Source organism: Micropterus salmoides, unplaced genomic scaffold (genome assembly GCF_014851395.1).
Source record: "Micropterus salmoides isolate LMB-PRFRI ecotype aquatic unplaced genomic scaffold, ASM1485139v1 Ms_hic_scaffold_12, whole genome shotgun sequence".
Classification (NCBI taxonomy): Eukaryota; Metazoa; Chordata; class Actinopteri; order Centrarchiformes; family Centrarchidae; genus Micropterus; species Micropterus salmoides.
In genome coordinates this window covers 13,932,380-13,945,425 of record NW_024040263.1, presented here as the reverse complement: position 1 = coordinate 13,945,425, position 13,046 = coordinate 13,932,380, and the positions used below count along the sequence as shown (strand labels likewise).

Below are 13,046 nucleotides of genomic sequence, written 5' to 3'. Positions count from 1 at the left end.
CTCCCGTATCTTTTCTTAAGTTTTCATTTGCTTAGAAAATATAAAAGTCATAACTAATAAATAAAATATATGGACTGGAGAGAGAAGCGTCTTGGATTCCCGAAGTGGAACTCGACTGTGTACCGAGCAGGTAAATCACACCCGCTGATTCTCCCACTCACGGGCCTGATCAGGACCTATCTGTAATCATTTGGCTCGATGATGATGCAAGTAAAGATCAGTCTGTCATCTGTCAGATGGAGTACAAGGCCCTGTTGGCCGTGATATCAGACCATGTCCTGTTTTATGATGGGGCACTTGAGGTCAAAGCGAAACTAGGCTATGCCGAGTGAGGTCATCTCTCTCTTTCTTTCACCCATCCCTCCCCTCTTTCTCTCCTCAACCCTCCACGTCTCTCTCTCTCTCTCTCTCTCTCTCTCTATCACAGCACATATTGAAATCACAGGAGGGTCAAGGATACAAGATTTCTATGAGAGCCAAACAGACAAGTGACCTCTAAGTCCATTTTTTCGCATTAGTAAAATAATAATTTTATTAGCCTCAGTGCTCATTTGTCGTCAGACAGTGACTGAAACGGCGGCCCCGCTTATTGGAAAGAACCGGCCTACGCACTTTTACGCACGGTCAACGTACAGGGCGGGAAGAGAGGGGGTCTCATTAGATCCGCGTTTATTCTCACAGACTCTCCTTTGTACCCCAAGCACGTATTTTAAAGTGAGAGGAAATTGAGAGGCCGTAGGTATAGGCCCGGGGCCCTAAAGACTTTACATGCCAACATGGGAGGGCCTCCTTTAAACTCTGATTTCCTCAGTGGTTAAAAGGTTATTATCCAGTTGTTACAAATCCCATTGCTTTCACTGTTTATCAGGGGTAAGACCCACTTCTCAAAAGACTGCAAAGGAGGCATTATTTGTCTCACAGACCATTGGCATTCACTGATGACAAATTTCCATAGAAGGCCGGGCACAAACTACCTCAAAATATTGAGATAATGAATATGAAAAACAATAGTAACTGCAGTTTGCACCCCAATAAAAACGTTGCTTCATACGTGTCTTTAGCATCTACTACACATGCATTAGCCTACCATATTCTTAGTAACAAGGCAACCAGGGGCGTCATTAAAGTGGATCTTTTTCGCCAGGAAACACACTGCTCTTTTAGAGAGGATTGCCTGCCCACCATTTCTTAATGACAAACGACGTTTTATCAATGCAGACACAGCGGACAGCAATATGAAATGATGTGATATCCATTGGGTGCCATAACAAGGTCGATGGCCTGATCCATTGCTGTACCAGATCCCGCTGTTTTATGAATAGGCCTATATGAGCTAAACCTGTTGAATAAAGTGATGGAGACACGCAGGGAAGAGTCCAGCCCAGACTCCATTGGAGAGTTATTTTGGCCTGCAACTAAAACAAACAAAACACAAACAAGAATCTCAGAGCTTTCACTGCATTCATTCTCCTCACATGGTCACTGTCATCAAACAATTAAAAAAAAAATGTAGTTTGAGCTGCATTTAACAAATAGCCTATGTGAACACATTTGTTTGTGCGTAATTGTGTGTCCCCGCGTGCCACACAAACACGCACTCCACCGGAATCTTTGCACACATACACGTTTATTTTTATCTTAGGACTAATTAAGGTATCAGTGTGCCACTCTCAGGCGATCACACCAACACGTGGAGCTGACCTGACACAGAATGTGTCACCAACCCAAACCAACAAGTTCAGCCACTTTTGTTGTGAATTAAGATAAATAATGATTAGAAGTCCGTACTGACATCAAAATCATACTTTGAACAAGCAAAAAAAATTAATGTATTCCTAAACTGCAAAGGTCTCCAGCCACATTTTTTTAAAGACAGAAAAAAAGTTTCCAGTGATTGTAGTGAATATGAGCTAATCCTCCGGACTCTGTCACTGTTCCACAAAAGTCACAAACTTGAGATAAAACATTTTGATTAGTGTTCAAAAGAAGTCATGTTCCAGGTTTTTCTATTTTTCGTCATAAAGGACTACTCCAGACAACTTTGTAATAGTTCAGATAAGGCCACCTTACAAAAGTTTTAAAAAGAGGCATTTTAAAGCTTCTTAACTTGGATGTAAAATTTATCATAAAAAATAAATATTCAAACTGAAAAACAACACCGCTAACGTCTTTCAATGGTTAAAAAGTTCCTCATAAAAGTGAAATTAAGCTCGACCCTACCTGCTCTCCCCAGCCGCAGTGCAGGACTCTTGGGCCCCTGGTCCATGTTACCCGGGTAGAACAGGGGGAGGCGATGAAGGGAGGGAAAAAAAAAAGGAAAAGAACAAAAACTTTTTCCAGTGTCCCCCTCTCCCTCTCTTCCTCTCTCTCCCTCTCTCGCTCACCCTCACCCTCTGGCACTGTTTTCTTCTCTCCCTCTCTGTTTTTTTCTTCTTTCGCCCTACAGTAGTTTTGGGGCGAGTTGTAGGTTGAAATAATTCGACCCTTCCGCTCCCTATTGCACTCCCTGCAAGTGCTCAGTCAGCTGCAACTAAACGCTTTAGGTGGAAAAAAGGCTTCGGGGGGAAGCGTGAAATGATCACGCCGAGTAAAAGAGCCGCTCTCTCAATGTGCACTCATGTCCTGTCCTTTTCCCGCACGAGCTTGCACACACAAATGCGATACGCGCACACGCCCGCGTGCACGTAGCAACACGCGCGGGCGGCCACGTACACACAAACATACAACCTCCTCTACTCTTCCCTGCAGGGCCGCGCCCCCCTCACTCGCATCTGTTACCAAGTTCCACTTTACTAAACTTTCCCGCCCCCGCCCCACTCGCCCCTTCTCTCTCTCTCTTACTCTTCCCCTCTTTTATGTTAGATTCATTTCCTCTGGGACCCAAGATAGCTTTGTAGGCAGGTAAGATTAAATTATGTGCGTAATGCCAGTGCAGGTTTTGCTGTGTTTTGATTCTCTTATAAATGAAAGAAAGTTGGTCCTTAAGTGCATTTATGTCCAGTGTCCTTTCAGTAACTTCCAAAAGAACGTTTGTGAGAGTTTCTCCAAACTTCCCTCCTCCTCTGCCAGTTTACACCTGTTACGCACGGCGCTCTTTACGCATTACGCACGGACTGAAAGACGGTGGAGCAGGTGCAATACACAGAGCTACAACTTCAGCTTCACCTATCTGCTGTTCGAAGGTGCAGTCTTCCCGGCGTGCACTGTGTGCAGAGTGTTTGTTACAAAACGAATAGTTCCGGTCCTCAGCTCAGATTGTTCGCAGACACACACCTGTGAAAGAGTAACATTTCATTTAAATATTAATTTGCCAACTGAAATTTCCACTCATACTGATACTCGCCGCTTTCTTTAGTTCTCATCGAGAACTTTATTCTCTGGCGGAAACAAAGACATTCAAGATTTCAAGAACATGTGTGCTCTCTTTGGCTCTTCCGTTTTACTAAAGCAGACATCCACTTAGGAGAAGGTTTTACAGTAATTTTAGACCAACTGAGAGGGTTTTACTCCACTCAGTTATAGCCATCTGCACTATGTAGCCTAAGCAGGGTCCCTTTTTTCGGGTTATTGTTAGCATATGCAAAAAAACAAACAAAAAACAAGTAAGGTAAGCCCCTTAATAAAACAATAAAAGGTACACTCTTTTCCATGTTTCCTATCTATGTCCACACTTTAATTATTACTATTACTAAACTATCTATTTATTTTACCAAAACAATACTTGTTGCAGACGCTCTCACACACAAACATAAACAACAACCCAAGATAAGGTGTCAAAAACTTAAGAAGTGAATATTTCCCAGTTAAAGACAAAAACTGAGAGTAGCCTATATGAACAGCAGAAGTCTCTCTTTGGGGGAGAAATTATAATACTCAGGCATGAGTGCGTTCAGCTACATTTCAGCTAGAGCCTGATCCGGAAGTAGGGGGATAATAAACCAAAAATATCTTTGTTTTTCTGTCGTGAGGCAAGCAGAACACACCAGGTGAAAATGTGTGAAAAGGACAAGACAAATGAGCTGTAATGTAGGCTACCGCAGAGGCAAAACGGAGGGTTGAGAGGAAGGCCACTTCCCTTCACCTCAGTCTGTCACTGAAGCACAGGGGGGAGGAAACGTGAAACATTTCACCACAAATTATGACCGGGCTTGACCAAAAACTGCGAAAGAGAGAAATTAAGGATTAAAAGAGTTTGTTTCAACCGTTGCGGTGTCTCTCTATTCGGAGTCAAACTTCTCCCTCCTTCCGTTTCTTCTCTGTGTCTTCCAGACAGCCGCAGGTCTCAGGGTTCACGCGCATCGCGAGACAATTGAGTGCGGAACAAAGCGCGAGACAGCAACCCATTTTGCTCTGCTTGTCGCCTCGCGCTGCAACACTACGACCCTGACCTTCGGCTCGCGCCCACGACATCAAACCATAAATACTACCCCAATGTTTCTATGTGATGGTGGGAAACAAAAAAAGGAGGTCCAGCTCTGACCTTCGGGCGGAAAACAGAATCGATTAATCAATTATTGACTATTATGCGGAGGGGGGGTTGACAATGTATAGAACAGATTCTTGTTAGCATAATGGGTGAAATGTACAGTACTACACAAATGGAAAGTTACTCGTTTAAAATCTACCTGCTACAAAATACATTCATATTTATTACATTTAACCTGCTGTTGTCACTTTTTAGACAGCTGAAATATTGAGTATGGTATACAGACTCATAGAGTTCTGTATAGACCACGGAGTTACAGCCTAAACTAGGTCTCTGCTCTCTTGCCTTCAGGGGGAAAAGATCTTGAATCCTCGGCAGACTTGCCTCATCCTTATCTTTTTATAGGCCCAGAAGTTGAATCTGTATGCATGGCCATGGCAGCGGATTATTCAGTGCATTTCCTAAACGTGTGAGCTCGCAGAAAAGACAGTACAATTATCTGCTATTGAGCTTTTGGAAGAAACCAAATTATTACATTCTACTTTTTTTTTTTATTTACGTTATTTTGCCAACGAGGAACAGGGAGAGAAAAAAGACATTCAAAATTAAATATCTAGTGTATAAAATTGACACGTGAGGGTAAAAAGACTTATAAGGCCTATTTTAATTGAGCTTAACCTGATGTTCCATTTTCACTGTGGTGTAAATGTAAATACTGGACAAAGTTTGTTTTTACATAAAAAACAAAACAAGAAATGTAGAAATTTAACACAGTTGTATGAAAGGCTTTTAATAAAACTCATATCAATTATGGACAGTGCATATAATTATTGTTATTCTATTTATTATTATTTAAAGGAGACACAAAAAAATAAATCAGTGAATGTTATATTGTAGGCTATATGTTTTAAATATATTCAACAAAATATTTTTTATTTTTACAGTATTTGCCCATTTTGAGAGATTCTAGGCCGACTTATAGGCTATTTATACTGTGTCAAATACTTTACCCCTATAATATAAATACCCCTTTAGCAATGTATTAACATAATTCTGTTATCATTATATGTGTTTTTAATGTTGTATTATTTTATGCCCTGAATAGTATTTCAAATATCCTTTCATTTGTCCCCTGCAGCCTCAGAGAGGTGTCGCTCCACATTTGGTTTACCCACAGGATCTCCTCAAAGAATTCGCCATAGTTTCGATATTAATCATGACTTGTTTGTTTTTCATCCCCGTGCTAATTATTGTAATTAATATAAGGGGGAGTCGTTGGATCGGTGACCCGCGCTCTGCCCGAGCGGAACCGGAAAGAATCGCATTAAAGCGCGAGAAAGAAGAACTAAAGGGACGATTAGAACAATAAGTAAACACGTAAACACAGGAGGGGATGCTCAGTGTCTCTCTGGGACTTGGCTTTCACCAGACCGTTCAAATTTAGGCTAAACTACAGGGAGAGTCAGTTTAAAGGTCTGAGTCTGAGGTGTTTAGATTTCCGTGTGTTAATGAAGTCTGTTTGTTTTGTTTTTTGCAGCTCTAACAGTCTTGGAAGAAATAACCAGAGCCTTTACTTAAGACACTTTACTTAAAAGTGGCAATAACACAATGTTAAAATACTTCATTACAAGTAAAAGTCCTGCCTTCACTCTTAACTTCAGTGAGACTACATAACTATGTACAAATGTACTTGTAAAAAATAAAGGTGCTCCTGAAGAGTGACCCCTTTCATAATGTTGTTTTATTTATTGTATTTTTACATGTATGTATTATTATAGACATTATATCATTGGCCTGATGCATTAACATGTAATCAGCATTTAATGTTGTCATCACTTCAAAGTGGACCCAATTTTTACCTTATACTGTAGGTTTAATCTACAACAATGTTTCTTTTTTTATTAGACTATATGGCTTTGTAGGTAAACCAACTTTCCTGCTAAGGAATTACAGCTGTCAGATGAAATTTCAACATTGGCCTCTGAAGAGTAGAAGTTCCAGAAAATGTACATACTGAAGCAAAGGAAAAGTACTTCAAAACTGTACAGTACCTGAGAAATCTGTAGGCTACTTAGTTACTTTCCACCACCATAGTCATAAATATATTTAAACAGCTGATATAGTCCATCAGTCTTTTTTCCTTTCTTATATAATATTTGACCTCAGAGCCAATGACATTTACATATTTTGTAGCACTTTTACATAAAAGCTTGATTTTGGAACACATTTTGATGTTAATTTATTATATCTATTTTATATAATATACAGTACATGTGGTTCCCCCTTTACCTAAATGTCCCTACAGCTTAAAATGAAGGGGGCCTGCATATTTGCTTTGCCGTTGACTCTAAACCTTGGTATAGTTTTAGAATAACTTTTACTGTTAGATGGCAAAAACTATATTTCCACACTTTTCTTAGCTGATGATTCACTCTATTTTTGATGTAAATCCTGTAATTCTGTTTTGTGTTTGCCGTAAACCTGTCTACTTCGTATTCTTAGCTATACCTGTATTGTGAAGCACTTTTTAAATTTTGTTTTGAAACACACTTTATGAATAAATCTTTACTTCCTAACTTATTTACTTACCTACCCAGAAGGTCCAACTCAAGGTTTTACTGCTCCTAACTCAAAGCAGCTCATATATGGCTTGAACAATGCTCCTTTGGGTATTTCCTAATACCACTTTTGATCTAACTTTTTCTCCGTACACTAAGACAGAGAAACCTATACTAAAACAGTTAACACAACTTGCCTCTGGTGCTCATGTGTTTCCCCAAAACACTCAGAGCCGCAGTGCTGATTGAGCTTACCTCTATATCCCTGGGATTTAATTCAGAGTGGCACTTCACTGTGGCGACACAAGGTTCCTTTTTTTTTTTGCAGCCATGGTGCCTGGGCGAGGCTAGAAGGGGGCTTAAGGACTGCAGGGCGGATTGAGAAATGGGACACATTATTTGTCCATGAAACATTATGTGACACAACATGACACCGGGCCATTTGTATGTAAAGGTAAACATTTCAGCGTGACTGTTCGACAAGAGCGGACAAGGCTCCTGTCAATGTGGTTTTATACTTGCAGCTGAGAAAGAGGTGTTGTGGCATCGTGTGTGTGTGTGTGTGTGTGTGTGTGTGTGTGTGTAGCTTCTGTTCACAAATTTAATCCCCATAGACACAAGTCACTTGGTCCGGTCTGAAAGGTGTTGTCAGGTTTGTTCTCTTGTTCTAGTCTTTTCCTGCTGAAAGCACTGACTGACTGTTGATCACAGAGCTGCACACAATTTTGTTGGAGTGTGTGTGTGTGTGTGTGTGTGTGTGTGTGTGTGTGTGTGTGTGTGTGTGTTGGGGGGGGGGTGTCAATTCATTTATTTTGAAAGAGTGTGATTGTCAGACACTCCCAGCAGGGGTCAACAACAGAGATGTTAAACACCAGTCTAAAATCTACTGACCACAGAAAAAGGACCTACAAAGTAGATCAAGTCCAAGGGCAACCTGGTTCTTTTTTTAGCATGCAACCCCTTAAAATGAGGCTACTTGTGGTCCCTCATCACAGAGGGACATGGCCTTAATGTGTATCATGAAATTAGAGCAGTTCAAGCAAAGAGTTAAATCTATAGGAGGGTTTGGCACTGCGATGATATAGTATACCATCAGACAACATAAACTTTTCAACCGTCAAGCCATTGTGGGCAGTGTTAGAAATCAATGAGCAGAACTACTTACTGGAAATATTGGATTTTGATATGGTTTTTGCATTGATCTGATGAAGTACCTTGATTTGTCGAGTATGTCATTTGGTGGATTAGACAGAATAACAACATATATCTAATTCAACCCGATCCATAAACAGTTTCTTAATAGATTTTTCCAGAAAATGCACTAAATCACAGTATGTTTTAAATATTGTGATGTAAAATTACATACAGCATGATTGAATGTTTTATCCATATCTCTCAACTCTAATAGGAAGCATATTAGAGGCCTGAATGATGCAGTATTTCACAAAAAAGCAAAATCAACAAAAAGAAAATACAATTTTGTGTTTTTTTTCTTCCCAATAAATTTATTAACTAGTGACTCCTCTGATTTTTGTTGGGACCTCATGTGGGATCTTGACCCTCAGGTTGAGAACCACTGGTTTAAGACGCTGACCATATAATTGCAGTGTATTTTACCATGGCATGTTTGAGGGCAATATGACTGACAAACCAAAAAATTTGGTTCCATGGCTCAGAATTTCAGGCTATGCCCCTGTGACAAGTCATCATTCCCCTCCGGCTGTGTTTTATCATTTGTTTCTTCCTGCATGTGAGCTTTGCCACTGATTACTACATGCTCTACTTGGCATATTAACTCAAGAATCCACTGAATCTCTCTAATACGCCATCCGTTTCTTATCCTGCAAAGCGATTTGATGCTGTGATATCCATTAATGAATGAAAATATAACACCTATGCTAATATAATTGAAAAGATCAAACATTCACTGAAGGGATACGACAGAGTCTGTGTGATGCAGTGAAAGAAAAACACTGGTGACAGGACTTCAGGTTCACAAACGCTGTACATCCGGTGTTTGCGAATGACACCAGCACAGAGGGCCCCATGTGGGCGATGCATGGGGGCCATTTTTGTTCAGAAGCGCTGATCCAGGGCGAGGCTTTTTTTTTTTAGAGGGAATTCCTCCTGCCTGGCTGCTTCAATACAGGCTGGCTGGTTGTATTTACATACATACAGTAACAAGGAAGCCTGCACCAACAGCAGAAAAGGAAGCAGATTTGTTTTCAACAAAACTCAAACAGAACTGAAACAAGTTAATGCAACCAGTTACGGTTGGAGTCTACATCTGAGCAGGTGCTAGACTTGTCTTTCAGTCACCTTACAAATTACTTCTAGGGCTGCAACTAACTATTATCTACTGACTATTTTCTTGATTAATCAATTGTTTGGTCCATGGAGTGTCAGCAAATAGCAAAAAAAAAATGGCTGTCACGTTTCCAGAGCCCATAGAGACATCTTAAAATGTCTTATATTATCTGACCAAACCCCAACATACTTGGTTCACTATCATAGAAGACTAAAACCTCCCACAAAATATTCACATTTGAGAAAATAAAATCACTTAGTTTAAAAGATTAATTGATCATCAAAATGTTGGCCGATTCATTTTTCTGTTTTTCTGTTGCTCAACTAATTACTTACTAATACTATTTGTTTCAGCTGTACTTACTTACTAATTGTACTTTTGTCATTTCCCAAAAATAGAATTTACCCCTCAAAAATGTGTTATTTTGAATTTTAGTGCAGTTTCTGTAAAATCCCCCAGTGAGTGTTTTATCTCACTGACTGAATCCAAGTGTGAAGGACACAGTTGAGCCATTTTTAGTCTTTAAACAAGTACTTTTGTACACAAATGACCATCGGTTGCAGAATATTGCCAATACAGCAGAGCGGCTGACAGTTTATCCTGTTTTGATAAACCACTCCATCGAAGTTGTTGGCTGCAGCAGCTGGTGCCACCTGAAGGTAGGAACCACCATGGCACACACAAACACCATCAAATGAGAGCAATGACATGCTTCTTTTAACTCCTTCTCCTCAATAAAGATCATTCATCAGGCAGAACCATCCCACTGGAATGTGTGATCGGAAATGGGGGGACTTTAAATCCTCGTCCAGGACACTCCATCCATCTTCAACACGCCAGTGGTCTGGATGCTCCGAGATGAACCGCTGAACCAGGTGCACCCATTCAGCCAGTCTTCTCTACCTTTTTTAAAATAATAATAGTAAATACTGTCAAATGCATGGAACCCAAAATCAGGCAGCCACATCACAATTTCACTGAGGCAGTGAGGCATCCCGAACCTGCATCCAATTTAGAGAGATATGGGGAGCAGAGGAGGCAGAGGGCCCCCATATGCACTTCCCAAAAACAAAACAGATGCAGGACATTAAGTGTGTGTGTGTGTGTGTGTGTATGTCAGATGTGTACATAAGCTAAAAGAGGTGATAGTGTCAAGACATGAGGTGCAGACTAACCTTTGGAAGGAAACAATCCAACTCTGAGATGGCCTTTCCAGTGTTGACACGCATGGAGAAACCTCTGGAATCAGATGGCATTCACCTTCTGATTCTCTATCATAACGCCATTTGCTCAGTATCATTATGATGGTGACGCCTATAGTTGGATTTACAGAGTTCACAATTATTCTCATGATATGGAAGGGTGGGAAAGATGGATGTTAATGTTACACAGCCTGCATGAGAGCCAGGATTGCATAATTTTGCTGTATTCTGCGTGTTATAAATATGACTGATGGCGATAGCCAGTCTGTTGAATTACATTTACATATAGATTTACATTCCCATCAACATATAATAATAACACAGGCCTGAAGGTCCATACTAGTCACTCAGACATGCATGTACACACCCAGCGTGCTCATGCACATATCCTGACATTTCATGGCTAATATTTGTGTGTTATGTAGAAAGGTGAAAAGGCCTAGCATTCATCAGACTGACAATAGTTTGTGTAGTGAAAAACAGTTTAGTGCCCTGCTGGATCTTTTGTCTGCAAAAAGAGATATGATGACCAGTTTACAATTCCACATCACCTTTAATAATGACATTTTACAATTAGAGTACACGTTGCGCAATAATGTAGTCTCAGGTTATTCTCTGAGCGCTTCGAATATGTGCAACCATAAGCTGATAATATTTCACATAATAGTACAGTTCATCTGGCACTGTTATTCAGATCCCCTATTTTCTAAGTGTGTTTTGGGCATTTTATCAGAGAGTGGCAGTATAGAGAGCTGACATGAAATGTGAGGAGAGAGAGATGGGGGTTGACAGGCAACAAAGAACCCCAGCTGGACTTGAATCAGGGATTCCTTCACCACATGGTCTGCATCCCCAAACCCTCGGCCACATCTGTTATTTTTAAGTTCAGTTATAAAAGAATTTCTTTTTGTTTTGTTAGACCTTAACCAATGGTTTCATGTGATTATTATTTTTAGAGGTGAACTTAGACATTCAAAACTATTCAGCTTACGAGCAAAAACAAACAAAACACTAAGAAAACAAAAATTACAAAATGGAGATCACAATAAATTTGCACGCTAAGAGATTAGGAATATAATACAGCCCTACCTTAAAAAATTGACTTAAAGTTTGGGGGTTTGAGTCCCTTGAAGTGCAGCTTATCTTTCATAACTGACAGTTACACGCAGTACATTTTTAAGGTCCTGGAGCTTTTCATTTTCTTAGCACAAACACATGTTTATACAACAGACTAGGGCTGGGCAACAAAACTATAATGATAATTATTGCAATATAATTTTCCTCAATAACAAAATAACAAAAGTTCAATTTTTTTTTTTAATTTAATGAATTTGAATCATGCAGAACAAATTAGCTATTAAGATATTTATTTTGTTGAGGTAATGGCAATGAAAAAAGATTTTACTTAATTTTATTCATGCATGTTTGTTGAAAAAAGATTTTATCATAATTGTTTTGAATGTTGTACCTCTAATATGTTAAGTGATCCACTGTTTGGCAAGTGTTTGTGTAACTAGTGGTTTCTAGTTTTGTGTACATTGTGTTATGAAGTGGATGCACACACCTTTGGAGGCAATCTCAGTTTATTCTCTCTCTCTCTGACAACAGATGTAAATACACAATCCTCCGGTCATTTTTCATCTTACAACTTCAGCCGCTGCACAAGTTATATGACACAGGAATATATTAGCATACTACACAAGTCTGAGCTAATGGGTTAAAACACATAACTTTCTGTGGCTATGATGCAGCTTACCTCTTCCATGAAGAAGAACAAAAGGGAAGAGGCAAGGGTGGGAGACCCCGTTTATAGAGAAGGGTCCCCTGAGAGTGAACGTAGGGGGACAGAAAATGAATCACAAACATTCCTCATATATTGACACAGGAGACACGTCAGGTGATAACTATTTACATAGAATATTGTGTAATTATATTATTACATATTTGACTTTACATTTGACTTACATTTTACATTTGTCATGTTCTGATAATAAAGAATAAGTTAACCATCTGGTGTCTTCAACTTTCACTCTGGAGCAAAAATCAAAAGAGCAAAAAAGCAAAAGTCTTCAAACTTGAAAGAAATAATGATTTGACATTTATCTTGATAATTATCAATATTGAATGCTATGAATTTTTTTTGCGTGATAACATTTTTGGCTATATCACCCAGCCCCACAACAGACTGACATAAAACTAAAATAAGGAGAAAGATCATTGTTGTTATTTTGTTTTGTTTTTGCAAAGAAAAAAACCCTGGAATATCCCAAATAAATTTAAATGTTATATAAATTGTTGCTGGTGGCCGTCTGTGCTGGGATGAGGCCTGTGGATGAAAGGGGCACTTGGACTGATGCCCTCAGTAATACCCTGACTGATTTTCAAGCTTTGGTGCTTGACTTTCTGCAACTTAAACTCTAATCAAACAATATCCAATATTTGCATTCATAGCTGACACTTTGTGGTTGCCACAATCGGTCAACTTCAAAAATATCCCCAGAGCGCTACGTTAGCAGGACGCAGTGAAACGTTACGGTCGACCAACTTTTTTT

The 13,046-nt window shown here is 39.6% G+C and overlaps 1 protein-coding gene across 2 annotated transcripts in view; it reads right to left on the bottom strand.

Moving 5' to 3' along the window:
* pax5 (paired box 5) overlaps positions 1 to 2,726 on the bottom strand; it is a 54,092-nt gene extending 51,366 nt beyond the window's left edge. The window contains exon 1 of one of the 2 annotated variants that reach the window (XM_038713501.1): positions 2,221 to 2,726. In XM_038713501.1, coding sequence (XP_038569429.1) covers positions 2,221 to 2,266 — 46 coding nt within the window. In that variant the 5' untranslated portion in view covers positions 2,267 to 2,726. The remainder of the gene's footprint in view (positions 1 to 2,220) is intronic. The other variant, XM_038713502.1, reaches the window with a different exon arrangement.
* Between the last annotated feature and the right edge of the window lie 10,320 nt (positions 2,727 to 13,046).